The sequence below is a fragment of the Rhinoraja longicauda genome, chromosome 8, assembly GCF_053455715.1.
Source record: "Rhinoraja longicauda isolate Sanriku21f chromosome 8, sRhiLon1.1, whole genome shotgun sequence".
NCBI classification, from domain to species: domain Eukaryota; kingdom Metazoa; phylum Chordata; class Chondrichthyes; order Rajiformes; family Arhynchobatidae; genus Rhinoraja; species Rhinoraja longicauda.
Genome location: NC_135960.1, coordinates 35,942,102 through 35,967,248, shown reverse-complemented (window position 1 = coordinate 35,967,248; position 25,147 = coordinate 35,942,102). Strand labels below are relative to the sequence as shown.

Sequence of the window (25,147 nt, the reverse complement as noted above, 5' to 3'; positions counted from 1 at the left end):
TGCATAGGTACATGATAAGGGAATAACATTTAGTGCAAGGTAAATCTAGCAAGGTCTGATCAAGAATAGTCTGAGGGTCACCAAGAGGTAGATAGTAGTTCAGCACTGCTCTCTGGTTGTGATAGGATGATTCAGTTGTCTGATGACAGCTGGGAAGAAACTCTCCCTGAATTTGGAGGCGTACGTTTTCATACTTCTATGCCTTTTGCCTGATGGGAGAGGGGAGAAGAGGGACTGGCCAGGGTGCAACTCTTCCTTGATTATGCTGCTGGCCTTGCCGAGGCAGCATGAGGTATAAATGGAGTCAATAGAAGGGAGGTTGATCTGTGTGATGGTCTGGGCTTGTAATCAATGTGTTGTAAGGATGAGGAGATGCTGCAAAAGGTGCAATGGGGATTTTAAAGAGAGTTGCTGGAATTGAGAGATTATAAGCATCAGTAAGGATTGAACAGACTGGAGCTGCTTTCTCCAGAAAAGGGATGTTTGAGGGATGACCTGATAGAAATTATGAAAGTGCCTGATAAAGGAAAGATAGAAATACGGTTTCACTTGGGGAAGTCAACATGAATGTAGGTGTTGTAAATACAATGATTTGTGAACTAAAAAGCAGAGGGGTTTTCAGGAGAATTTGGAACTAATTGAGGATTAGAAAAGATTGGACTTTGGAGAGAGAGGAATTGAACAAAGTGACAAAAAGGGGGAGAGTTGCCATTGATGGTGCAAAGAGTGTCATAGCTCAGATGATGTGCTCTGTTCTTTCCTCATTCATCCAAGTTCATCATTAGTGATAAACTTGGCTTTCATTGTCTCAATCTTCACCCCATCTAATCTTAAAGTGACTTTCAACGCTGGTTACTGCTCTGCCATTCTCTTGTCTCCCGTCTCCCCTTATCATGGGGTGAAAAGCACAAGGGTCTGAATTGGTTCACTTGAACTCTGTGACGAGCATAAAACGTTTGATGTTAATGCCCTCATGTATTGTTCTATTGCAATTCAGTGGGTTCAAATCCACCACCAGAGGTTTGGACACACATTAATGCCCGCAGCGCAATGCTGCCAGAGAGGTCTTTGAAAGGATATGGTAAAGTTGCTTCCCTCTTGGCGGCCCCTCAGGACTAAGGATGACTTAATCCCTTTACGGGCTTTTGTGATGGGCAGCAGGTCCCTGATGGAGCAGGTGGGTGGATGGTTTGTGAGATGGTGGGATTCATTCAATCATTTATATAGGCCTTCTATGTTCCCCTGGACTCAAGGTCCTATGTACTCTTTCGGGTGGATATAAATGATCCCATGGCACCCTTTTTAAACTTTCCTCCTCTCACCTCAAATCTAAGCCCTCTAGCATTTGATGTTCTTTACCTCAGAATATATCCTTCCCAAGTCGAGTTCTAGAGTTGTAAACTGTTTGAGTTGTAAAGCCCTCCAGTGTGGTTCTATTGCGGTTCAGTGGGTTCAAATCCAACACCGGAGGCTTGAGAGCACATTAATCTTAGTGAGTCTCCTGAGAGATTAGCATTGCCAACATTGGTTAAGGTTTATTATCATGATTCCATTAACATTTAGTCGGAGCTATTCTACCCTTGGGTTGAATTGCCTTAAGTAAGGATATTATGTCACAAGTGAAGATGTGCTCCATCAATAATGATTATACTGGCTCACTGGTGCCAGAGGATGCTATTTCTTGTCCTCTGCTTTACCTTCCATGTAGTTAGAGTTAGATAGTGCAGAGGACCAATCTCTTTGAAACAACGGTCCCTTTAAACCCACTTCCCTGTTTTTTTCGAATGGAGAGACAAAATGCTGGAGTAACTCAGCAGGACAAGCAGCATCTCTGGAGAGAAGGAATGGGTGATGTTTCGGGTCGAGACCCCTCTTCAGTGCTGTTTTTTTTGTTCCCTTTCCATTTGTTCCTTTTAGATATTTATTCAAATACCTTTGAAAGTCATTACTGAAGTTGGGCCCACCAATTTCGGGGCAGTGCTTTTGTGTCAAAATCACTGACTGTGTGAAAGGAAAGTAATTCCCCTCAGTATCTTTCTGCGGTTATGTTGGAGGTGGGAGGTAAAAAACTGTTGGTGTTGAAGATAAAAAGTAGAAATAGAAGCAGAAGTAGGTTTTTGGCACTCTGTGCCTGCTTCACCACTCAATAAGATAGTGGCTGATATTTTAACTTTGCCTTTTCCCGGTTCTAACCCCTTTATACCTTGGTATCTCAAGATCTCTTTCTCTATCTTGAATATACTAGCAACTGAGGCTTCATCGTCCTCTTGAATAAAGAATTCCAAAGATCTGCCACCCTTGAGTGGCTGGTCCTTTATTTAGAATCCGTGATCCCTCTGATTTATAGATTCATAGTTAACACCATCAAAACATCTTTCAGCCCAACTCATCCATGCTGACCAAGTTGCCTGCCTGTATCACAAAATGCTGGAATAACTCAGCAGGTCAGGCAGCATCTAGGAGAGAGGGAATGGGTGACGTTTCGGGTCGAGATCCTTTTTCAGACTGATGTCGGGGGCGGGACAAAGAAAGGATATAGGCGGAGACAGGAAGACAGTGGGAGAACTGGGAAGGGGAAGGGGAAGAGAGGGACAGAGGAACTATCTAAAGTTGAAGACTTTAACTTCTCTACATCAGCGAGACCAAACGCAGGTTCGGCGATCGTTTCGCTCAACACCTTAACTCAGTCCGCCTTAACCAACCTGATCTCCCGGTGGCCGAGCACTTCAATTCCCCCTCCCACTCCCAGTCTGACCTTTCTGTCATGGGCCTCCTCCAGTGCCATAGTGAGGCTCACCGGAAATTGGAGGAACAGCACCTCATATTTCGCTTGGGCAGCTTACAGCCCAACGGTATGAACATTGACTTCTCCAACTTTAGATAGTTCCTCTGTCCCTCTCTTCCCCTCCCCCTTCCCAGTTCTCCCACTGTCTTCCTGTCTCCACCTATATCCTTTATTTGTCCCGGCCCCGACGTCAGTCTGAAGAAGGGTCTCGACCCAAAATGTCACCCATTCCCTCTCTCGTAGATGCTGCCTGACCTGCTGAGTTACTCCAGCATTTTGTGATACCTTCGAGTTGTACCAGCATCTGCAGTTATTTTCCTACACAAGTTATAATTGTATCTGCCCCAACCACCTCCTGTGGCACATCATTCCATACACTTACCACTATGTGGAAAAGCCAGGTTCCCATTAAATCTTTTCCCTCTCACCTTAAACCTATGCCCTTAATAATCACATGAACCTCTATAAGATCACCCCTCAGCCTCCATCACTCTAAGAAACCAGTCCAGATATCCTCTCTCTACTTATCACTCAAGCCCTCTAGTCCTGGCGATATCCTCGTGAATCTTTTCTGCACCCTCTCTAGCTTAATCTCCTTCCTGTAGTGTGCCTCTCTAGCTTAATCTCCTTCCTGTAGTGTGTGACCTGAACTGCCCATAGTAGTCCAAGTGATTCTAAACATTTCAACCTGATCACAGATCAACTTTGCATAGAGTTTGTCGAGTCCCGTGAGAATTTTCTATATTCCGATGAGATCTCCTCTCATCCTGAATCCACAAACTGCATTCTAGATGCTGGTAGCAATAATTAGGAGTTACGCAGCAAGTGGTTAAGAACAACATCTGAAGAGGAACATTCTTTGCCTCATTTTGAATCTTTTCCTGAAAGAAGTCCACAATTCACTGCTCTTGCTTTTCCCAACCTACAGCATCAGCTCCTGGGTCTCATCCCTCCCTACCTCTTCTAACCTTCTGCTGGTATAGAGTCAACACCAGCCAACATGTCCCAGCTACATTAGTCTCATCTGCCAGCTTTTGGTTCATATCCCTCCAAACCTGTCCTATCCATGTACGTCCATATAGGTGTACCTGTCCCCATCTTATCTGTGGACAGAGTTGTATAGCACAGGAACAGGCCCTTCAGTCCACCACGTCTATGCTGACCACCATGCCTGTCTATACTAATCCCACGTCTGCACTTAGTTCCATATCCCTCTCTGCCCTGCTCTTTCCAGTACCTGACCATGTGTCTCTTAATGTTGTTCCTGTTGCTGCCTTCACCACCACTTCTGGCAACTCATTCCAGATACCAACTACTCTTTGCATCAAAAATTAACCTCTTACATTTGCTTTAAACCTCCTTTCACCTTTAACCTATGAAATCTTATAACTCAAGACTCCAATCCAGGCAACATCCTTGTGTGCCTTTTCTGCATCTCCTCCAGCTTAATCACATCTTTTCCACAGTGCAGTGATACACAACTGCACACAGTATTCCAGGTGCAGCTTAACCAACATTTTGTAAAACTGTAACATGACATCCCAACCCTTGGACTCTTGCCTTTGTCAAACAAGCCAAGCGTGCCATATGTCCTCTTCACCACCCTGACTACTGGTGTTGCCACTTTCACAGAACTATGTACTTGTGCCACAAGGTCTTCAATGATGCTCCCCAGGGCTCTATGAATATCCTGAGCTGCTTCCCCACGTTCAGTCCTCCCACTGGGGCTCACCTTCTCTATTCATGGCTTCTGCTGCCACTCTACTCAGCTTGGTCCCGCCTTCAAACTTTTACTTAGCAAGTACCCTACCATTGAAAGGTGCTGTATAAATGCAAGCTGCTTCAGGGCAGCGGACAATGCGTGGAAGCACTGTTAAAGGACAAGCAAGCAATACAATCCTGATTTTTTGCTCGGGTACAGACCACTGTGGGATCCTGGTTTGCACTTTCACGTTCAGTTCTGACATCCTGCCGTGGAACCTGATATATGATTTTGTGTGGTGATTCATTGAGGGACTGCTATATTTTTAGCCTTGCTTGTACAGTTTTGAATTGAGACCCTATCGGTAAACTGAATTGTGTCCTAATCCTTTTTGATCCCTTGACCATTCTGGTTTATCACTTCTGTTAATTGTGTGTAAATGGACTGTTGTTTTACATTGGAAGCACTGTAGTTGTTATGGTGTACAATCAGTTGATGTGAACAGTTTGAAAAATATGATTTTTTTTTCCTTCGTACAATATGGGAGGCTTTTGGCTCATCTGGAACAGTATTTGTTCCAGAAAAACTGTGCCAGGACCCAGAAGAGGCTGGCATGCTTGAACTCTTCTGATGATTTGAACTCTTCTGATCTTCTTCTGAAGTAGATCATGAAGTCCCTGACTGCTGAGTCAATCTGACCTGCAAGAAACAAGGAAATGAATCCCAGTAAATCCAGGCCAACACGATCTCAATACCATCTATAAACCTCGGTTCATTCCTAAAGCCTTGCCTCCATCACATCTCCCACCAAGCCCCATCTGCACGTCATCATGATACTCTGTCACCTCCCGGACTCACAACAGCTTGCAACAGAATGGGTTGCAGCAAATCATTGGTCAGGTGATGTCTGAGCATAGGATTCTTGTCCCTGGAGTGTAGAGAACCTGTGCTGCATCAGTGTACTGTGCCTTAAATGGGCATTAGGCAATACCTGTGCTGGCCCATTTTATCTAAATGTAATTCAAAAATATATATCTATTTGTTTGGGGGTCTGGGTTTCGCTGGTAAGGGTGGTATTTATTGCCAATCCCTAATTGACCTTGCAAACGTGGGAGTGCAACTGCAGACTGACAGCATGGAAACAGAACTGATCAAGCATTAGATCAGACCAATCCTGTTTTTACTTTCCCAACATTTCTACCAATTCTTCTCAGACTCTACCCCTCACTGGCAAGTTATAGCAGCCAACTTATTGACCCAGACATCTTTGTGATGCCTGAGGAAACCCGAGCACATGGAGTACTTGTGGAGTACATGAAGTACACGTACACATGGAGTACATGGAAACTGGACCACAAGGAGCACCTGTGGTCACGGGGAGAATCTGCAAAATCCACATAGACTGTGCTCAAGATCAGGGTTGAAGCCGAGTCACTGATGCTGCGAGGCATTTGCTCTACCCACTGCCACCATGCCGCCCTTGTGTTGAGTAGGGTATACCAGGATTTAGACACAATGACAATGAAGGACCAATGATATATTTCCAAAGTCCTTTGGGATAGGAGATGATCTTTCCTTTGACCAGCCCTTCAGTTCACATTACACTCATAATGCATTGCCATCTTCCTTGAACTCCATTTGTTGAAGAAGAGCTGTCCAATCGAAACCCACTGGGCTTTTTTGTTCCACTTAGCTGTTAAAATGGTGCAAAGCTGGGGAAAGGTTCAGAAAGCAGGAGGAAGGTTATATTAAAATAGGTGCCACATTCTTGACATCAAAGCCCTGCAAAGGATTGACCATATGCTGTTCTTTTGGAGCTGCAGCCCTTTTGATTAGTTGTAAGGTGAAGGCCCTTCATGCTCCCTCAAAGGAGCATAAGATGCCATGGATCATTTGAGAAGGATGTGGCACTTATTTTAATATAATATCCAAACCCGAGCCAACATTTCTTGAACAAATCAACTGGTCATTAGATTGCTATGCATAACAGCCACATGGGCGGTTGTACCTCCAAGGTGCCATCATGTCATGAGAGATCTGTTTAATTTTTTGTTGATAAGAATGTAATGTGTTCACATTTACTGGAGAAAGAACAGGGAGGAGATGGATGGGTTGGAGAAATGTGTTTCTCTTTCCCTGCTCTTCTGGACCTTTAAACTCAGAATATGGGAGGGACTCGTTGGCAGAAATAGCTTCCGTGCCTACATGATTGTTCACTATAGGCTTATAGAGCATAAGACCCCAAGAAAAACACTTAACTGATGCATCTTTTAGTAAGCATAACAGTGGGTAAATCCCCAGGACGGGATCTATACCAGGTTATTGAGAGAGGTAAGAGAGGCGATTGCAAGTACCTTGATGAAGATGTTTGCATCTTCACTAGCTTATAGGCAAGGTACTGGAGGACTGGAGAATAGCTAATGTTGTTCCTTTAAGAAGGGATGCAGAGAAAATACAGGGAATTATAGGCTGGTGAACATCGTGTCAGTGGTTAAGGTGTTGGAGAGGATTCTTCAAAATAGGATTTACTCACATTTGGAAGAGGATGGATTAATTAGGGATAATCAGCATGGCTTTGCGCACGGTAGATCATGTCTTACTACTTGATTGAGTATTTTGAGCAGGTGATTATGGTGATTGATGAGATAGGGTGATGAGCATTGTCTATATGGATTTTAGTAAGGCATTTGACAAAGTTCCCCATTGTAGGCTGATCCAGAAGATTAAAATGCATGGCCATATGGATTCATAGCTAGCTTACTAAGAAAAGACACAAAAGAGGGTTGTGGTGGGCGGACAATATTTAGGCTGGAGGCCTGTGAGCAGTGGAGTTCCGCAGGGATCTGTGATGGAACATCTATTGTAAGTGCGATATAAAAATGACTTGAATGTAAATGTAGATGGTTTTGTTAGCAAGTTTGCAGATTATTTCTAAGATTGCTTGGGTCGTGTACTGTGAAGATGGCTGTTAAAGTATATAGTGAGTATAGATCAGCTACAGAAATGGGTGGAGAAATGGCAGATGGAGTTTAATCTGAGCAAGTGTGAGGTTTGGGAGGTCAAAAGTAAGGGGCAAATATACAATTGATGGCAAGACCCTTCACAGCATTGATGTACATCTTGGGGTCCAAGTCCATAGCTCACTGAAAGAGGCAACACAAATAGATAGAGTAGTGAAGAGCATGGGATACCTGCCTTCATAGGTCGGGGTGTTGAGTACAAGAATTGGAAAGTCACGATGTCTCCCCAATGCAGGAAGGATGCGGAGGCTTTGAAATGGGGCACAGAGAAAGTTTACCAGGATGACATCTATATTAGACGGTAATAGTTACAAGGGGAGGAGGACAGACTTGGGTTTTATATACTGATAGAAGTATATAAAATGATGAGTCGTAGTAGATAGGATGGTGGGTGCCGTGAACTCATTGCCAGGGGTGGTGATGGAGGCAGATATGATAGTAGTGTTTAAGAGGCTTTTGGATAGGTACATGGATATGCAGGGAATGAGGGGATATGGATTATATGCAGGCAGATAATAGTTTGTCTTGCGTCAATTTTGGCATAGAAATTGTGGGCTGAAGGGCCTGTTCGGGTGATGTACTATGTTCTAAATGTGAATGTTTACTTGGATGTATAGAAGAGCTGGCTATATAATTGGCATGCTTGCCAATTTTATTGATCTGACCTGCAGCGATAGATCATGGGGCCCCCTTGTAAAGGCAATTAAATCAGCCTTCGCCAGCACCAGGGACCTCGTACGTGAAGGAAAAATTAACCTCTCTCAGCCTCAACAAGGGTCTTGACCTTAAACGTCGACTGTCCATTTCCCTCCACAGATGCTGCCTGCTGCCTGACCTGCTGAGTTCCTCAGAAGTTTGTTTTTTGCTCAAGGTTCCCAGATCTACAGTTTCTCGTGTCTCGTGTCTCCATTGCTGACTCTGGGCGAAATCTTAGAGCTTTCATCACAGCAATGTTGTTTCCCTCTGCGCTGTCCCTTCTGCCGCTGGCCTACATCCTCTCATACTTTACTCTCACCAAATGCAAAGTAAATAGATGCTGCATGACTTGGTTGGATAATTAACTGGCAATTGGCCTTTTTTCCTTCCTCAGCTGATCACTTTAATAATTAATGCACAACATATATCATAACAAAATTGAAGAAAAGAACAGTAGTGTTTACAAAGTGCTGACTGTTTTCTCCTGAGATGCTGGTCCAGTATTCTGGCCAACAATTAAAGGCTAACAGCCCTAGTTGTAGCTTGAAACTTGCCTTTCCTGTGGTGAGGTTTGACCACTGGGAGAAGTAGTTGGTGAATTAAATTGTTTTAATTGTAAAAACAAAGTTGAATTGTACGCTAACTCTCGATTGTCCACAGAGTTCATAATCTCTGGTATCTTCTTTCAGTACTTCTCACTCGTTCAGATCAACAGCGCCTCTAGGTTTTGTTTTGCATGCCTTTTCTAATGGTATTGGGCATGTTTTGGATAAAGGAGGAATCAGTAATAGGTTGAGGTGCCTTAGCATGAGGCCTTGCTTAAATGCCCCACATAAAGCCAGAGTTTGGGGAGATTGGAGCACATCCCTATCTTCATTGCTTTGTGATGTCTTGCTGTTTAAAAAATATTTATTTTGTCCCACTCTTTCTCTTCTACCATCTCCTCCTCCTCCTCCTCCTCCTCCTCCTGCTCCTGCTCCTGCTCCTGCTCCTGTTCCTGCTCCTGCTCCTGCTCCTCCTCCTCCTCCTCCTCCTCCTCCTCCTCCTCCTCCCCCCCCCCCCCCCCGCCCCCTCCCCCCCCCCGCCCCCTCCTCTTTCCCAGGAGATTGGACAGCCAGTGTCAGTGTTAAATTTCCAAGGGGAGGGAGGTGGGGAAGGAGAAAACCATTGGCAGTTCCACAAACCCAATGTGTAAAGGCCATGGCTTGTCCATTTTCTTGGGGGTCCACCTGTAGGTGTGGTGTGTATGTGTAACCTTCATTGTGTTGGGTTGTGCTTATCTGCACAGGAATCCTTCAGTCTAAAGTATTCTGAAATGAGCAGTAAGCCCAAGCAATCAATCTTAACCAAAGACATCAATTGGCTGTTTCTAAAGTCATTGTCTGTTGACGGTAAAGCACTAAGTGGTTTTATGGTATGATTGAAGTCGCACAGATGGAAGGAGGGGAAATAAAATCAGAAGTCTGCATTTGACCCAGTCAGTAGGTCTCCAAACTTGCTGCACATGTGGGATTAGTGCATTGGTCTGTGTCTGAGGCACAACTGCTTATTGGTGGTGTTGTGGAGAGACACAGAGAGCAGTCTCTCACCCGCACTCCTGCCGTCATTCACAAGGACAAAGGGAGAACCAGAGAGATTTCACAGGCTTGCCCAATGTTTGCAGGCTCCAATCACAGAGACCTGGCCAACAGATGAGGTACCACAGTGCTCACCTCACCCTTACCCAAGCTGAATTTCATGTTCAGAGAATACAATTGAAAATAAGAAAAATTTAAAACCTAATACTGAAATATAGAATAGTCAGCTTAGAGTTTTGGGGTGTCTTAAATTACTGTCTACCACTAGTTTCTCCCTCCTTTTGTCTTCTGCAACTTTCATTGCACCGCAAATGGCTTTAGAGTGAAGGAGTGACTGTAATCTGAAGACAGTGCACAAGAATTCAAGCCTGCTGTGTCCTTACTAATATTGTTTCTCTTCCTCTGCTGCCCCAACCCCTCTCCCCCATGTCTTCTCTGGTTTCTGCATTCACCCCCACCCCGCCATCTCCCCACTTCCTACTGCACTTTGCAAGAAATGTCAAGAAGAGGAGATATGAACCCGGCCAGGCCGGAGCGATATGAAGAGAGGCAAAGAATCTCCTCCTGGACTCTGCCCCTGTGGATTCTGGGTACAACCGCTTAGCATAAACTGTCATGGCTTGGCGCACAGTAGAAGCACAGGAGCACAGAGCCCGTACACCCAACGTAACGTTGCCTCGTGACATATGCTCCACTTGTGATGGGGAGAGGGTGGGGGCGAGAGACACAAACAAACTCTACAGCCATAGGGCTACCCTTTTCCTCCCCACTCGTCCCCCACCTGGCCACCCCTCACCATCATCCTCAGATTTATTGGGGTGAGGGTGTGGTGGGGCGGGCTCCAAGTACATGCTGATGAAAATTGGACTTGCTTCTCACCTGGACATCCTGCTGTGACACGAAGGAGACAGGCGACCACAACTCAACGTCGCCCAAGATCTCACTGCGCATGAGTTTTTTTCCCATTTACTTTGCTTCCCTGAGCAGGCACCACTCTCCCATGCGCATGGCGTTCTCTTTCCAAAGGTGTACTTGCATGGAAATAAAATAAAAACACAAAAAAAAAAAAATCAGAGGGAAGGAAAGAGCATTGCAGCACCTATCGATGGATGTCTCACAGCACTTTTTTTACTTCCATGGAAGTTAAAATGGTCAATATCTGCACCCAATCTCAGGTCCACTTCTCAGCTGTTCATGAGCTGCTGCAGATTTCTTTTCTCTCTGGTTTACAAGCGGAGCAGCAACAGAGCACTCTGTGAAAATGCAGGTTGTAAGGATTTCTTCTCACCGCAGTATATTTGTGTTAATGTATCGCAGTTTTATGATGGTTGGTCATTATTTCAGGTGAATGTTAACTCCCTTACCTCATGCTCAATGGCCACAACTTTATATGGGTTTCATTGCATCTTTTCCGCAACCATGCAGCATATAAGTAATCTGATTGAGTCAGCTTGGAAGAGATCACCCTTCCTCATTGGATGACTGAGGGATGTATCGATGCTCAGTTGTGAATACCTATTGATACAGGTTGCAAGACCATTTCAGGTTTGTTCTCATGCTTCTGGAAAAAAAAATTGCCACAAATAAAATCTGCTCCTTTAATGGATGGAAAAATTATTAACTTATTATGTTCAGTACTAGTTAGGAACATGTAAGAAAAATGTTGATGCATCCATCCTATATTCTGCTCTGCGTTCCAAGAGGTAACAAGCCTAATTGGTCAATGACTTTCACACCTGCGTTGGACTGTACTACCCAATGGTGCCCTGTTCATTCTACATCTTTGTATGGATTGCACACTGCACTGTTGCACTGGTGTGAATCAGTAACATTGGGTGCCACTGGAAAGGGAAAGTGGTCGTAGCCATTAAACTTAAATGATGAATGTTGTTTTGTTCTGTTCCAATCAGTTCGAGAGATAGATCCTTGGGAAATGGGCACTACAGTAACGTAGCAGAATAACATCTGATATATATGCTTTTTTTTCAGATCTAAAAGTAAACGCCCCACCAGTTCAATCCTAAAAACAAATCCACCCTGTAACTGAGGGTGCGAGTAACCAAATAGGCTGGATTTATACCGAGTATGCAGTCAGATAGATTCTCATGGGACCAAGCAATGCTCTTGTTACAGTATACAGTAGTATTGCATCCGTGTTGGAAATCCAGCAGCACACTCCCCAGTGTCGGTAAATACTGAAATCAGAGCAGTCACTATCCTGCTGATAGCTTTTGCCTGCAACCCGAGCTGTCCCATTCCCTGAAACAAGGTCTGATGCAGCATCATAGAGAGAATGTGTAATCTCCTGCAGAGTACGTGGGGAGCCTGATGGCTGACAGAAAGCTGAGCTGTATCTAACCTACAGAGATCCCATTTCCCAGTGCTGCTGACCCTTTTCAGTACAGCCATTAACCAACATTCTTCTGAAAGGGAGATATGTTCATGATAATTCAGCCTTTGCAGATGTCATGACTATTTCTATTTAGAATGTAAATTGTTGTTTAAAAACTGTTGAACATCTTATATATACACATATATATTAAAATAATTCTGTGTATGGACATTTATGGCAAAGCCACCTTTGACATGGAGTAGACCATTCTATGGAATTGCTGCAACCTGTGTACTTGGAGCCCTGTCAGGGTGTTCCTGGATATTGAACCAGCAACATCAAGAAATTATGATGTCTTAACAAGTCAGCTTAAGTTGTCTCTGGAGGAGATACTTGGGATGGGACGATCTCCCCACACATTTGCTGCCATCTCCCTGCAAGATGCTGGAAGTCGTGTGATCGGATAATGCTGTTGAAAAGACCGGGTCAATCCTTCAGCAAGAGAGTGGAGCCGATGTATACGAATGATGCAAAATGCACTGTTATATGGTCTTAAGAGTGAAAATAGCTATGGAAGACTTTGTATGAGAGAGTGGATTAGGGTTGTGATTGTATTGGAGATAATAGCAGTAGCGTCCAGTCCCTTGGCAAACATTAATAAGGCCAACTTGTCACTAGTGGCATGACAAACCCAATGATTGACAAGCCCAAAGATCGACAATCCCCAAACCAGGTCTCAAAAAATCATGGGGAGGAAAAATAAAAAGCAAATTCTCCATACAGGAAACGACTTCTCCATCCAACCCAGTGTAAAAGTACACCTCGGTGATGCTCTACCATGTTAGCAACCACTTGGAAGGGTGGTTACTCCAGAGGTGCCCACTCAGTCCAGTGTTATTGGGGGTTTTGTGTCCTCACCTCCAACCAACACACTGCCCCAACTCCCACTGTTCCTCCGGCACTTATGTGATATTGGCCTTCAGATCAACGGTTGCCTGTTTGGGTGATTTTTCCCTGTCAATCAAACTGCCTTTGCCATCAACATTTTTTTAATAATTGATAAATGGAAGTGTTATTTTTTTAAAGTCTGCAACTTTTATTTTCCTACTGGGTTGCACCTGGCATTGCACCAGAGTTTAATCTTCATTTCTGAGAAACTCTGGGTCATTTCTGGAGGGTTGGGCAGTCCGATGTCCCTCCTTGTGGCTTGGTAACCTCAAGAAAATTGGTTCACTCAGCATGCAACCTACTGAGGTCAGAGTAGCCTTGATAGTATCTCCACCATGCCATCTGAATGGACACCAGCTTTGCCCACCATATCCCCTATATAGCTGCTGCTTCGATAATGTATATAACATTAGTCATTCTAGAGAAGGCAAAAACCTTGGCTATTACTGGGATGCTGCATGTAGTAACATAATGAAGCTTGCATCATCTTCGTTGAGAAATACAAGAATAATCTCAGCAGAACTATGCTGACAGGTGCATGGGGAAAGAAAGAAAAGATTAACAAGTACATCTTTTTTATTTACTATGCAAAAATGTGTATTGCACACACCTATCCACAACAAAAACACAGTATGAACTGCTAAATACTTGAAAATCATGAAGGAAATGGTTTTTTTATATACTCAATTCACTTCTGTTCGTAGAAGTTGTACTTAATAATGAGATGCCGTGAATGGAATGTCTTACTCAATCTTTAGTAATATAACAGCACTGGGTTTATTTTCATTAAAGATCACCATACCAAAAGAGAAAATGATATGGCTAATTTATGTTCAGTGTTAACAGTCTCTGTGTGACAGGACCATCACAATATGGCAATGGAAGAGATTGTCCGTGAATGCAAAGCTAAGCCTCAGTGCAGAGGGAGAGGGCGGAGGGTTACATTTACTGGCCGATTTCTACACACCTGCTACAAGATATATGATAGTGCAATACATCTTCATCTGTGTGTCATGTTTAAGTACAAGACGATGACATGCCTGCACCACATCTCATTTCATGTCTTAAAATCATATAATGATGGGCAAGAAATTCTGTGGTACAACATGATTTTTATTTGCTAGAGACTGATTAGTTCCTCTGTGGCAAATTATATCAAAACTCCAATAATCTAGCATTCAATCGTTGGGCAATTGTTTCAGCATCTGACACATTTATTAGTCCAGGCTCCAGGGGTCCAGAGTGTGAATGAGATGTGCGGTTGGTCCAGAGTGGCAGAATATTTCCCATTCCCTTTGAACACAGAGTTCACTGAAAAAAATGTTCTTGGTAATGAAAAAAATATATATAGTACGCGCACGCGTATCAATTGGAGGAACATCCAGTAATTCAAAAGATCTGCTTATCCAGATGCACCAAAGTCAAGAGTCATGAGTATTTAATTGTCGTATTTACTGAAAACAGAACAATGAAATTCTTATTTGCAGCAGCATAGCAGATCTGTAAATACTCATAGATAACAATGATAAAAGAAAGATCATTAAACGTTTAAAAACAATATTGGTGCAAAATAAAAGTCCAACATCCCTAGTGCAACCAAGACTGTTCATAGTTGGTGTTTGTAGTATTCAAGAGCCTTATTGGGAAGTAGCTATTCCTGAACCTGGAGATCACAGTTTCAGAATCATATAGCTACTTCCTGTTGGCAGGAGTGAAATGAAGTAGTTAGAGTCTTTGATGCTGCTAGCTGCCTTTTTGGGGTAGCATCTCCTATGGCTCTCTTTGATGGCGGGGTCAGCACCTGTAATGGACAGTAACCACCACTTTTTTCTAATTGACTACGTTCCTGGGTATTTGAGTCACTGAACCAGGTTATGGTGCAATCAGTCAATATGCTCTCTCCCTGCAGAGGTCCAAGAGACTATTCGTTGACATACCAAATCTTATCAATCTTCTAAAGAAGTAGAAGCATTGATGGGATTTCTTTATGATTGCTTCAATGTGCTGGCCACAACAGATCTTCAGATATACGCACATCCATGAATTTGAATTTGTTGGCTCCATCTATGAAGACAAGTTCATGGATAATTGACCTTCACCTTCTAAAGTCAACAATCAGCTCCTTGGTCTTACTGATGTTGAGAGCAAGTTTGTTCTGACATCATTCAATCAGACAATCAATCTCTCTCCTATACTCTGACTCATTAGTACCATTCATCAAACAATGGTAATGCACCCGGCTACGCAGTCATGAGTACAGAATGAGTAGATCAGGGGATTGAGCCCACAGCCTTGAGGTGCCCCTGTGCTGATGGTTATCAGCGAAAAAATGTTGCCACTTCGTATCGATTATGTTCTGTTGATGAGGAAGTCGAGGATCCATTTGCAAAGGGATGCACAGAGATCGAGTTCCGTGAGCTTGGTAACAAGTTTGGAAGATTAATGGTGTTTAGTTTAGAAATATAGCTAGGAAATAGGCCCTTTGGCCCACCGGCTGATCATCGATCTCCCGTAAACCAGTTCTATCCTACTGACCAAGGACAATTTACAGACCCCAATTAATCTGTAAATTTGCACATCATTGGAATGTGGGAGGAAACCGGAGGACTCGGATTAAATCCACGCAGTCATAGGGAGAAAATACAAACTTGACTTGATCTTATGAATTCAGAATTGGCTTTGAATCAGAATCTGTAGCAGGTGGAGTTCCGCAGGGATCTGTGCTGGGACCGTTGCTGTCTGTGATATATATTTGTATAAATAACTTGGATGGAATACGTAAACGGGTTGGTTAGTAGGTTTGCAGATTATACCTAGATTGCTGGGATTGCGGACTGTGAGGAAGGTTGTCAAAGTATGCAGCAGGATATAGATCAGCTGCAGACACGGGCAGAGAAATGGAATTTAATCTGAGTAAATGTGAAGTGTTGTACTTTGGGAGGTCATTTGTATATTAATTCACCTTTATGACCCTTAACAGCTTTAATGTACAGAGGGATCTTGGAGTCCAAATCAATTACTCCCTGAATGTGGCAACACAAGCAGAAAGAATGTAAAGAAGGCATATGATATGCTTCCTTTTATAGGTTGGGGCTTTGAGTATAAGAAAGAGTCAGGCAGTCATGATGCAGCATTATAGGACTTTGATTAGACTGCATTTGAAGTATTGTGTACAGTTCTAGTCACCCCTTTACTGGAAGGACGTGGAGGCTTTGGAGAGGGTGCAGAGGAGGTTTACTGGAATGATACCTGGATTAGACAATAGGTGCTGGAGTAGGCCATTCGGCCCTTAGAGCCAGCATCGCCATTCAATGTGATCATGGCTGATCATTCACAATCAGTACCCTGTTCCTACCCTCTCCCCATACCCCCTGACTCTGTTATCATTAAGAACTCTATCTAACTCTCTTTTGAAAGAATCCAGGGAATCAGCCTCCACTGCCTTCTGAGGCAGAGAATTCCATAGATTTACAATTCTGAGTGAAAAGGTTTTTCTTCATCTCTGTTCTAAATGGCCTTGCCCTTATTCTTAAACTATGGCCCCTGGTTCTGGACTCCCCCAACATTGGGAACGTTTCCTGCCTCTAGCGTGTCCAATCCCTTAATAATCTTATGTTTCAATAAGAACCCCTCTCATCCTTCTAAATTCCAGTGTATACAAGCCCAGTTGCTCCAGTCTTTCAACATACGACAGTCCCGCCATTCCGGGAATTAACCTAGTGAACCTACGCTGCACTCCCTCAATAGCAAGAATATCCTTCCTCAAATTTGGAGACCAAAATGCACACAGTACTCCAGGTGTGGTCTCACTAGGGCCCTCTATAACTGCAGAAGGACCTCTACTCCTATACTCAATTCCTCTTCTCATGAAGGCCAACATGCCATTAGCTTTCTTTACTGCATGCTGTACCTGCATGCTTACTTTCAGTGACTGATAAACAAGGACACCCAGATCTCTTTGTACTTCCCCTTTTCCTAACTTGACAACATTCAGATAATAATCTGCCTTCCTGTTCTTACCACCAAAGTGGATAACCACACATTTATCCACATTAAACTGCATCTGCCATGCATTTGCCCACTCACTCAACCTGTCCAGGTCACCCTGCATCCTCATAGCATCCTCACAGTTCACACTGCCACCCAGCTTTGTGTCATCTGCAAATTTGCTAATGTTACTTCTAATTCCTTCATCCAAATCAATAATATATATGGTAAACAGTTGCGGCCCCAAACACCAAGCCTTGCGGCACTCCACTCGCCATTTTGAAAAGGACCCATTTACTCCTACTCTTTGCTTCCTGTCTGCCAATCAATTTTCTATCCATGTCAACACCCTACCCCCAATACCATGTGCTCTAATTTTGCTCAGAAAGACACTTTTTCTATAGACACTTCCCCTCACACTTTTGGCCTTTTCTCAGCCCCTACCCGTCTGTACCTCTCTCTCTCTCTACTCTTCTGGCCCATACTCCCAAAGTCCTGCAACTCCCTCTCACCCATCCCAAAAGCTCGGGCCCTCTTTCTCGCCAATCCCCCGGCCTTCTCTCCTCACTTCCAGGGCCCTGTCTCCTCCTCCACTCTTCTACCACCTCCTCTACCCACACCTTGCATGCCTCTCAGCTTCCACTGCTCTAGCACTCCATCCCTCTCAGCCCTATACCTCCAGTCCTGCCTCTATTCACTCCTCTGGCCCTATTTTTTCCACATTCCTCCGGCCCTCCCTGTCTCTACTTCTCTGGCACCCTTGGCTCCCACTCCTCCGGCCTCGTTGCAATCCTCCGTCATTCTCCCCACGGTGGTGCAGCGGTAGAGTTGCTGCCTTACAGCGCTTGCAGCACCGGAGACCTGGGTTCGATCCCAACCACCGGTGCTGTCTGTGCGGAGTTTGTACGTTCTCCCCGTGACCTCGTGGGTTTTCTCCGAGAACTTCGGTTTTCTCCCACACTCCAAAGACGTACAGAGCTGTAGGTTAATTGGCTTGGTGTTTGTAAAATTGGCCCTATTGTGTGCGGGGATCGCTGGTCAGTATGGACGGTGGGCCGAAGGGTCTGTTTTCGCGCTGTATCTCTAAACTAAACCCCTCCATCACACATTCTCTGAGAGTCCCGTATTAGGCCCGTGGGCCGCTGTAGGCCCCGACACTGTAGGCCCAGACACTGTAGGCTAACGGAGCTCATTAACGTTAACGGAGTTCGGGGAGCATGGCCGAGTGTGCTCGTGGAGCGGGGCCGAGTGTGCTCGTGGAGCGGGGCCGAGTGTGTTTACCAAAGGGAGGTTGCAACCCGCATCCCAGCTTGGGCGGCCGTCATTGGTGGAGCGGGAGCACGTGGCCGCTGGCTGGGTGAAGTCACGTGGGGCACGGGCGATGATGTCACCTTGTCCCGTATTTAAGGCCCCTTTATAACATATGCTACGGGCCCCGCACTAGCTTAATCCGGCCCTGGGCATAAAATAGGGTGTGTGCATGGTGTTTGCAGTGGTTCGTGTTTGTTCCTGAATGCCACTCTATTCATTTGATGGATAAAATCCACCCTTGATCCAGAAATGTCTAAATTTGGCCTCCCATCACATTCAGCTGAAGAACACTCATGAGCAGCTGTAATTTAATTTGGTGTAATTTAATGAATCACGACAACAGTTTGGCGATATAAAACTATCGAAAAAATTGACAATGTAAAAATAGACTTAAATGTCAACTTTTCAAAAATATTGACCCAATATAATCCAGTCGATAAGGAAACCAGGCAGTATTATCTTGCTTGAGCACATTCTATAAATTCTGTTTTGATCAACCATCTGTCATAAACCTTAATAGAAAATCCTCATTTCAAATAGTTGGTAGCAACTTGCTAACCGAGACTATTATTCAAAGATTCATAAATATCCACATTTTATGTCATCAACCTTTGTTGTAAGGTCCCTGGACTCAAATAAGGTTAGCAATAAGGAAACCGGAGTAGAGTGGTTCTGATTGTCAGGGAAGATTGAAGAAGTGACACAAGAGAGCACAGATGCTAGAATCTGGAGCAAAAAAAAATAGCTGGAGGAGCTCAGGACATCAGACAAAATATTGGTGTATAATGATTAACTCCCAAGAACCATGATCATAAAGTCATATGGTGACACTAAACATGAACAGGTCTGATGACCCAAAGAGAATACTTCAACATCAACCACCCATTTATACCAACCCTCCAATAATCCCATTTTTTCTCTTCATATTCTCATCAACTCATCTAGATTCTGCACTCACATTTACATTAAGGGCAGCGGCCAATTAACTTACCAACCACACATCTTTGGGATGTGGAACGAAACCAGTGGGAACCTGGAGGAGACCCACGTAGTCGCAGGGAGAACATGCGAACTCCACACCAACAGTATCCAAGGTCTCCGGCACTGAGACGATGATTCTACCAGCTGGGATACTGTTTCATCCTTTGCCATTCTATTCATTGGGATCCCAACAGTGCAATCCATTATTCACACAGCTCTCCTTATTTCCCTGTGGTCCCGTAACATTCCCTCTCATTCACCCATCAACTCCTGTTTGATTCTTTTCCCACTTACCTTCACTGGAGGTGATTTTTCATACACCACTTAACCTACAGACACATCTCTGAGATGAGGGATTAATCAGAGTATTGAGAGAAACCTACGCAGTCCCAAAACTCCATACAGACACCACCGAAGGCCAGGATTGAACCTGGATCTCTGGAGCTGTGAAGCAGCAGCTCTATTAGCTGCATCATCTATTATTGCCTTCAGCTGAGCTAATCCACATCTAAAATGTTTCACCAACATTCAGTAAAGGTTAAGATGCAATGCTATCAGCCACTCAAATATGATTTGTATTCTGCTATTCGTGGACAAGCTGATCTTTTGAGAAAATTAGTCATCTGAAAATAATGATACATATTGAAATACTTTACCTGCCCTCGGGTTAGAATCAGTACATTTGATTTGAATTGCTTTCTCCATTACTAAATAACAAGTGGATTTTGCTAATAGGAAGTTAACAGCGTGCAGGTGAACTGATTCATTTGACATTTCAATTTAGTGTTTGACAAATGGCTCATTTATTTGCTAAATCTTTTTAATATCTTTCACTCTTCTGGGATTTATATTACACCCAAACGGTTAAAGTAAAATGCCACCACATTTTTACTTAATTGAAGATTCTGGAAAAAATCTAAAGACTCGTCGGGTATCATCTGCGTCTTGCTGAGGAACCTGCGTCGTTATTTTCACATTTGTTGTTCCATAATCCATCATATTAAGAAACATCGAGAGATCGTTTCCTACCTGGCACTCAGTGTCATCTTCCAGGAAGATAACTTGTCTGTGGGAATCATGTGACCACTATTGCAGTAAATTGGACTCATCATTATTCTACCTGACAGTGTGCTGGGAAAAAAGTGGAGATGCAACATTAATTGTGACAATACTTCGTTTTAGAGGTACAATATGGGAACAGGCTCATTGGTCCACCAAGTCAACACTGACATTGATCGCCCCATTCACACAACTTCTACGTTATTACTCTTTCTCATCCACTCCCTACATACAAGGAGGCAATGCACAGAGGCCTATTAACCTATAAATCTGCATGTCTTTGGGATGTGGGAGGAAACTAGAGCACTCGGCCGAAATCCACACAGTCATAGGGAAAATGTGTAAACTTCATACAGACTGCATCCGAGGTCATGATCAAACTCGGATCTCTGGTGCTGTGAGGCAGTAACTACCACTATCATTCACTTTCACTATTCACTATTCATTCACTTTCACCTACCCCAAAAGTATATCACCAGTCCACTGGCCTGTCCATTTCCCTACCTCACCTTGAGCCTGTGGATGAGATTTAGAATAAGTTGGCTATGGATTTTAATATTGACTAATTCTCTTTGGCATTGTAGACTAGAAGAGGAAGATGAGAGCTGCTTTTCGTAAAGTCCTACTTGCCAGAGCCAGCTCAAGGGAGAGGCTTGGATAGAAAGACTTGTAGTTTTGCTGCACCAGGAACTACAAAATAACTTCACAGCACTTTCCAACCCAGTCACTGCTGCACTGTAGGCAGCATAATAGACAATGTGCACAGCTGGATCCACACTTAGAAATGTGCAATTCTTTTTTAGTGATTTTAGTTGAAGCAAGCCTATTGTCCAAGCGAACTCTACTGTGACAATGCCTTGATAATTCTGATATGTACCTGAGATTAGTTTACTGTTTTATCTCCAAAATGTATCTCCCACATCTCCAATGATATAGGGTACCCTCAGTGCAGAGTTGAGCTTTGCACTTACATCTCTGGGAGTGCTTTGGTAAACACTCAAGCCTTCCAATTTGGGTGGCTTGGGTGACTTGAGGTAGAAAGTTTAAGGATCGAACAGCAGATCAAGCAAAGATATTTGCAAATTCATCAGTTCCAACATTTGGCAGTTATCCAATCCATTCCCAGGCTCTCACAAGCAAAGAGCACAACTAGTAATGGGTAATGTGATATACTTTATGGTTTGGGTTCTCCAAAGACTTAAAAGGTGACAGTAAGCCAGGATGGCATAACAATTAGGATGTGTGGAGATCTTTTGGTTAAATAGCTGGTGTTAGCGATAAATTATGCCAGAAAGAAAATTAAAGTGTTTTTCCCCTTCAAGGCCTTGCAAGTTGCTTTCTGCCCATCTCCTGAGTATGGTCTGCATATGTCAATGAAAGCACAGTGTATTAGAAAATTAAGAACCTCCTGGTTGGTTACAAGTTTCTGTTTCAGAGAATTAATTAAGAAACTTTCGCACAACTTAACTTTTTTAAACAAAAAAACTTTTTTTAAGAGTTGCAAAGTGACCTGGAAATGTCAAACTTTCCATATCCCCGAGGGACAAAAAAATCTAAAACTTATTTTATCTTACACAGATGTAATCGAATTCCAGTTTGAGTGCCTCTATCTGCTCCTTTCGTCTTTAGCTAACCCGGTCAGTAATTGATTTTCCTGATGTGTGTTTGCAGCTGATGCAGATAACTTAAAGCCAGCCTAACAGATGGAGTGAGATTGAAAGTCTGGTGTTAAATCAGAGCAGAAAGCAACATGGAAACAGGAGGTCACTGAGTCTTCAAGCATGTGCTACCTTCAATTAAATTGCAGCTGATCTGTATTTTAGCTCCATCCATCAGCTCTAGTTCCATAATTTTTAATACCAACAGAATTCAACCACTCTGGGTGACACCACCTCCTCCCTCTTTCCAACATTGTGTTTAAAGAAAAGGTGAATGCAAGATTCAGTACAGCTGTAGAGATGAAATGATGCTAGGCAGTAACTGACTCCGATGTAGATCAAATTATAATGAAAATACAAAATACTTGCACTATAGCCAATTCTGGCCCTGCTAAGAAATTTTACCCACTGACTTTTATCAGCACCTTTTCCCAGCATAAATGTTTCCAAATGTAATGTCATTAATTTCTGTCCAGCAAGACTTTTTGTCCTCACTGCTGTGAACAATGGTAGCGCTCATTTACACATAGGAAAACCAGTTTTACATGAACTGTACCACTTGGCTGAAACCACTCCATTGAGAACCAACAGTCAAAGACCACAAAGATCAGTACATGGAGTTCCAGATCATGTTCACTCTCAGCTTCCTAGCCTCTCGATTATTAGTCTTCCTGCTCATCTCTGCTGTAACTTCTCGCTTGCTTTTCACCGCTGCATTCCGGAGATCATTCTAATTCCTAGCTCGAGAAAAAAGGCTTAACTTACCTTTCCTTCAGTGAACAGCGGCAGAGAGGGTGGTCGAGGGGATTTGTTGTTGTAGCAAGATTTGCAAAGGTGTAGGCATTCATTGAATGCACTCCTCATTAATACTTTTCAGAACCTTTAGACAACCAGCTGCCAGGATTGCTTGGCAGTAACCCCACCCCATGTTCTTCACCTACCTCTGATCTCTCTTACAGCTCTTAAAACTCCTGCTACCATCATTGATGCATCCATTCTTTAAACTGCATCACTCTCCAGTTGTTGGAACAGTATGCATGTAATGTATGTATGTCTCCTCAAGGTCTGGACACTCCCGTTAGAAACATTAGACTCATTAAACATGCAATAGATCAATAGCCAGCATGCCATTGAAATCAGCACAATGCTGCATTTTGAAGATCAAAATGTTCATGAGACTTTTAAAAGTAGTGCTGCCCACAACAGTGCTCCATTGACATTCAATAAAGTAAAACAAATTTATTTGCAAACCATGCTCATAATAAATCTCTTTTAGTCTTAGTACCATTCTGAACTACTCGGAGACCCATTATTTTGTTCCTAAGGAATAGTGTCCCAAAATGAATGCAGTGTCCAAGCTATTCTCCAAACGGAAGCAACACCATTTCAATCCAATTACCTTTCAGTCTGATTGAGATAAACAGGGATGCTGCATTGGATCTTTGATTAGTTTTGAGACCTGTCCATTGCATACTGCCTTACTAAATCCTTTTGCTCACTCACAGTTTGTAACAATTCAGGATCGAACAATGGTCACTGAAGAAGGGTCTCGACCTGAAACGTCACCCATTCCTTCTCTTCAGAGATGCTGCCTGTCTGCTGAGTTACTTCAGCTTTTTGTGTCTATCTTCGGTTTAAACCAGCATCTGCAGTTCTTTCCTACAAACATGGCCACTGGTGTTGTGAGGCAGTACCTCTACCAGCTGTACCATGTATGAAGTTGAAATGTTTGAGGCCATCTGCTTCAGACCCAATCAGCGCATGGCACAGCCAGTGACCATATTTCCATCCTGACCTCCGGCTCCGTCCGTGCGGAATTTGCACCTTCTCCCTGTGACCACGTTGATTTTATCTGGGTGCTTGAGTTTCTTCCCACATCACAATGACATGTGAATTGGTAGGTTATTTGGCCATCGTAAATTGCTGTTAATGTGCAGGTAAGTGGTAGAATTGCACCATGAGGGTAATAACAACATTTAAGACATTTGGACAGGAACATGGATGGGCAAGGGTTCAAGGGATATGTGCCAAACACAGGCAAATGGGACGAATTTAGATAGGGTATTCTGTACAGTATGGATGTGTTGGGCCCACTTCTCTGTTATGTGACACCAATCTGGAGGTAATCTGGATGGGAAAGTGGGAGTGTAAAGAATGAGATTAATGTAAAATTAGTGTAAATGGGCGGTTGATGACCAGTGTATTGGGTGGGCCGAAGGGCTGTTTCCATGCTGTATCTATTTATGACTCTATGATTGAATTTGTCACTGTTACCTTAATCTATCAGCTCCCTGCTAGATAACTTCCACTCTAATTCATACCCACCACAATCATAGAACATCTCCTTTTTCCCACCCCCAACTATCCTTCCCACCCTCATCCTATGAATGAATGGTAGATTTTTATTCCCTTGAAGTTTAAAGCAAGACTGACCTACACGCAGTTAGGCCAAGGCAGCATTCATTGGTTGATAAGTAGCAAGTAATAATCACACCACAAAAGTACCAGCAATGACCATGTCCAATAAGAATGATGCTACATCTCTGAGATCCCACCTTCAAAGTTCTACGGTCACTATTGGTCAAAACCACATAAATACTGCGATTACAAGAGATGGATAACAGCTATATATCTTGCATCAAGTGACTTACACACATCCCAAAACTCCGTGGTCTTTCTAACATCTATGAGGGGCGGCATGGAGGCGCAGCAGTAGAGTTGCTGCTTTATCGCGCCAGAGCTCGGTTCAATCCTGACTACAAATGCTGTCTGCTCCCTGTAACTACATGGGTTTTTTCTGGGTGCTCCGGTTTCCTTCCACACTCCAAAGATGTACAGGTTTGTAGGTTAATTGGCTTCAGTAAAGATTGTAAATTGTCCCTAGTGTGTAGGATAGTTTTAGTATATGGGGTGATTACTAGTTGGCGCAGACTCGATGGGCCAAAGGGCCTCTTTCCGCACTGTATCTCTAAACTAAAAAGTAAACTAAACTAATCTACAAGGCACAAGGTACAAAGTTTTTGATGGAATATTTCCTACTTGCCTAGATAGGTGAAGCACACTAAGTGAAGCCCAGAAAACTCTTAAGGAG

The 25,147-nt window shown here is 43.4% G+C and overlaps 1 protein-coding gene across 3 annotated transcripts in view; it reads left to right on the top strand.

Annotated features, from left to right (window-relative positions):
* The window catches only part of adam23a (ADAM metallopeptidase domain 23a), a 119,723-nt gene extending 105,860 nt beyond the window's left edge, over window positions 1–13,863 (top strand). For all 3 annotated transcript variants that reach the window (XM_078403651.1, XM_078403648.1, XM_078403649.1), the window contains one exon: window positions 10,275–13,863. In XM_078403651.1, coding sequence (XP_078259777.1) covers window positions 10,275–10,384 — 110 coding nt within the window. In that variant the 3' untranslated portion in view covers window positions 10,385–13,863. The remainder of the gene's footprint in view (window positions 1–10,274) is intronic.
* The last annotated feature ends 11,284 nt before the right edge of the window (window positions 13,864–25,147 follow it).